General features: G+C 33.5%; 1 protein-coding gene across 1 annotated transcript; it reads left to right on the top strand.

Annotated features, from left to right (window-relative positions):
* Window positions 1-1,728: 1,728 nt before the first annotated feature.
* On the top strand, window positions 1,729-4,063 carry LOC107794578 (UDP-glycosyltransferase 74E2). Its single transcript, XM_016617073.2, has 2 exons — window positions 1,729-2,454; window positions 3,194-4,063. Exons 1-2 carry the CDS (start codon window positions 1,831-1,833, stop codon window positions 3,905-3,907), a joined length of 1,338 nt encoding a protein of 445 aa, XP_016472559.1. The 5' UTR covers window positions 1,729-1,830; the 3' UTR covers window positions 3,908-4,063.

Here is a 4,063-nt window from a genome sequence, read left to right on the forward strand (position 1 = left end):
CTATTCGATATACTCAATCAGCTAACAAGACTTGAAAAAATAATACTTGATTCTTTTTCAAATATCTATATTCCTTATCAAATAATATTCTTCTAACAATTGCATTTGGGGGAAGAAGTTTATTAAATTTTAATGTAATACAATCTTATCTAGGATCCACAATATTTCAAAAGATACTAAAATGAATTAGCTATATTATCATGCGAAAAAGAATTGTTAGAATAACTCGATTATAAAAAGAATATTAATAACTTTGCGTCTCAAAAAGTAAGGAAAATTTTAATAAAAAATATATATGATTTTTTAAAAAAGAATAAGCCCTAACATGAAGATTTGACTTTAAGCCACCAACATTGTTGAGCCGCCCCTACACACAAAATATAGGCAGAACGACTTCCTGGCCACTTAAACTTGTAGGATTTTTAAAAGCCGATACATTAACTTTCAACTTTCTCATTTAAACACTCAAACTCAATTTTTGGTAATTAATAAACACATTTGACCATTGACCATGACCATGACCATGTAGTATCAGTTGGTCCTAATCAGCAGACTGTATGAGAAACACGGCACACAAGAGCGTGAAAGCCCCTTTCCAACGCCCAATGGTACAAAATGGGTTGTATTTAAGTGTCTTCTTCTTCATTTCTAAAATAACATATTCCTCCATTTTTCTAAAATCTAAAACTCCATTCCTCCATTTTGTAAAATCTGAAGCTCTATCTAATTTTTATCTTTTTTTTCAGACCATGAAAATGATGGAATCAAAAAGAGACAAACGAACCATCAGATCATATAACGTCACTGAAATCGAAATCATGAACCAAACGAAACTCGATCAGAACGAGATTAACATATAATAAACGAGAACAAATTGGTGAGTGATTATGATCGATTTTGGAAAGGGGTGAGTGATTGTTAGCCCATTGGTAACCCAGGTTTAATTGGGGAGATTTTGGTTAGAGAGAGGTTAAAATGAGGGGAGGGGGTCGGTTTATGGAATAAAGAGCGAACCCCGATCTGTTGGGTTAGGGTTTTCGCGGCTTTGACGTGTAAGACATTCATTGGTCATTTGCTGACTGGATGGACACGTATGTGTATGTGTAATACACGCGCACATGGTCAATGGTCAATGGTCAAATGTGTTTATTTGTTACAGGAAAAATGAGTTCGAGTGTTCATATGAGAAAGTTGAAAGTTTATGTATCGGCTTTTAAAACCCCTACAAGTTTAAGTAGTCAGGAAGCTATTCTGCCCAAAATATATGTGCCTAATTTTATACAACAGGTTCAAAAATCTTTTTTTTTTCTTAAACTTCGTGTTCAGTCAAATAAGTTTATATAAATTGAAATTACGTGAGTATAATATTTGTGTAGTTGTAAAATTTTTAAAATTTATAATTTTAAATGTCATAAATTTGTGGAATCATAAAAATTTCATTAAAAATAAAACCGAGAAATTTAAAGTTCAATTCTTTTCTGTACTCCTATATAAAAAATGTGATATCTTTTTTAAACGGATTAATAAGAAAATATTTCGACCCAACGTAAATTTAAAGGGGAGCCTTGGCGTAATTGATAAAGTAGCTACCATGTGATCAAGATATTATGGATTTGAGCCGTGAAAATAATCTTTTAAACCTTTGTGGTCCGATTCTTCTCCGAATTCCGCACATGGCGTGATCTTAGTGTACCAAAGTGCCGTTAGCATAAATTCAAAGGAAAGGAGAAGTATCGTCCCAACTTTTCACAAAGGTTAGCTCTTCTTTTCCAAAACTACTCTCAATAAAAGTCTAAAAGCTTAACTGAGCAGCTAAAAGTATACTCCAAAATGGAAGAAATAACCAGCAAATCTCATGTTCTAGTTCTCCCTTTCCCTGTACAAGGCCACATAAATCCAATGGTTCAATTTTCCAAACGTTTGGTATCAAGAGGAGTTAAAGTAACCCTAGTTACTATAGATTCTATTAGCAAATCCATGCCAATGGAATCTTGTTCAGTCAAAATTGAGTCAATTCCACATGATGAGTCACCACCAAAAAGTATTGATATTTTTCTTGAATGGTTCTTTGTTTTAATATCTAACAATTTGAAAAAAATTGTTGAGAAATTATTTGATTCTGAATATCCTGTGAAAGTTCTTGTATTTGATTCAGTCACTGCTTGGGCGATTGATTTAGCACATGAGTTAGGAATTAAAGGGGCTGCTTTTTTTACACAATCTTGTTCTCTTAGTGCTATATATTATCATTTGGATCCAGAAATACGTAAAATTATTTTGGATGGTTCTGCTGTTTCTTTGCCTTCACTTCCATTGTTAGAAAAGGAAGATTTGCCTTCTTTTGTGTATGAGGGTGATTCATATCCATCTCTTGTAAGACTTGTCTTCAGCCAGAATATTAATTTCAAGAAAGCAGATTGGCTTTTTTTCAACACATTTGATGTGTTAGAGGAGGTATGCTCTCTCACCCGTCTCGTCCCAATTTTTGTGGCAGTGTTTGATTTGATACGAAATTTTAGTTAAAAAGAACTTTTGAATCTTGTGGTTCGAAATATGTCATATATATATGTGTGACTTTAAACAATCTTATTTAGTGTAAAAAATGAAAATTTTGAAGTTAAATTGTTGTTAAATACAGCAGAAGTATAATTTATCTGTAGCACACAAGTTGACCACCCCAAAGTGCTATAATAATATACTCCTCCGGTCGCATTTTATATGCAGGTGTTTGATTAGCCGCGGACTTAAAAACAGAAAGAATTTTTTTGGCACATACCAGAAGTACTTTTAGTAGATGGGCTTAAACTTGTTATGACATTTTTATGGACGTAAAAGGATGTAATGAAAGTTTAAAATTAAAGAGTTTCCTAAGATAGAAATGTTCAGTAACACACTAAAGAGTAAAGAGTGTCATATAGACGGAAGAAAACAAATACTCCACTTAAGCAGGCTAGATACGCACATATCCTTACATCCAGTGGTAGAGCTAGGTGGGCGGAATGAGGTTCAGTTGAACCTTCTTTGCTGAAAATTACACTGTATATACTAAGGTTAATTTCTTTTTTCATGTATATATATTAGATGTTGACTTCCCTTAGCTTTTTTGAATCTCCTTGGCGAATATTCTCCTTCCGCCACTGCTTATACAGTGTCATACCGATAATCTGATGTTTCTTTTGCTGAATTTGCATAGGTGGTTGACTGGATGAGGACTCAATATCCAATCAAAACAATTGGACCAACTATTCCATCAATGTATCTTGACAAGAGACTAAAAGATGACAAAGAATATGGCTCAAGTCTTATCAAACCTAATGGTGAAACTTGTATGAAATGGCTAGATTTGAAAGAAATTGGCTCAGTTGTTTATGTATCATTTGGAAGTTTGGCGAGTCTTGGAGAAAAACAAATGGAGGAATTAGCATTTGGATTAATAATGAGCAACTCCTACTTCTTGTGGGTAGTTAGAGATACTGAAGAAAACAAACTTCCAAATGATTTCATGTCAAAGGTATCAGAAAAAGGACTAATTGTGAATTGGAGTCCTCAACTTGATGTTTTAGCTCATAAATCAGTTGGATGTTTCTTTACTCATTGTGGATGGAATTCGACACTCGAAGCGTTGAGTTTAGGAGTGCCAATGGTGTGTATGCCTCAGTGGACAGATCAACCAACTAATGCTAAGTTTATTAGTGATGTATGGCGAACGGGAATTCGAGTTAAGGCTGGAAAAGATGGTGTAATTACAAGAGAAGAAGTAGCAAGTTCTATAAGGGAAGTGATGGAGGGAGAGAAAGGTGTAATGCTAAAAGAGAATGCAATTAAATGGAAAAATTTGGCTAAGGAAGCAGTAGATGAAGGAGGGAGTTCTGATAAAAATATTGAAGAATTTCTTTCCAACTTGTAATGCACTAAATTGAGTATCAGATTGAGAAAAGATATATGTATTTGACAAAATTGATCAAGTTACGCATCAGATTAATATTCTAAGTAAATGTTATGTTTATTGCTAAATTTCTCAGTAAATCTTAGTGGCAATTCAGTCTCTGTTTCAAGAAGAAAA

Source organism: Nicotiana tabacum, chromosome 20 (assembly GCF_000715075.1).
Source record: "Nicotiana tabacum cultivar K326 chromosome 20, ASM71507v2, whole genome shotgun sequence".
Classification (NCBI taxonomy): domain Eukaryota; kingdom Viridiplantae; phylum Streptophyta; class Magnoliopsida; order Solanales; family Solanaceae; genus Nicotiana; species Nicotiana tabacum.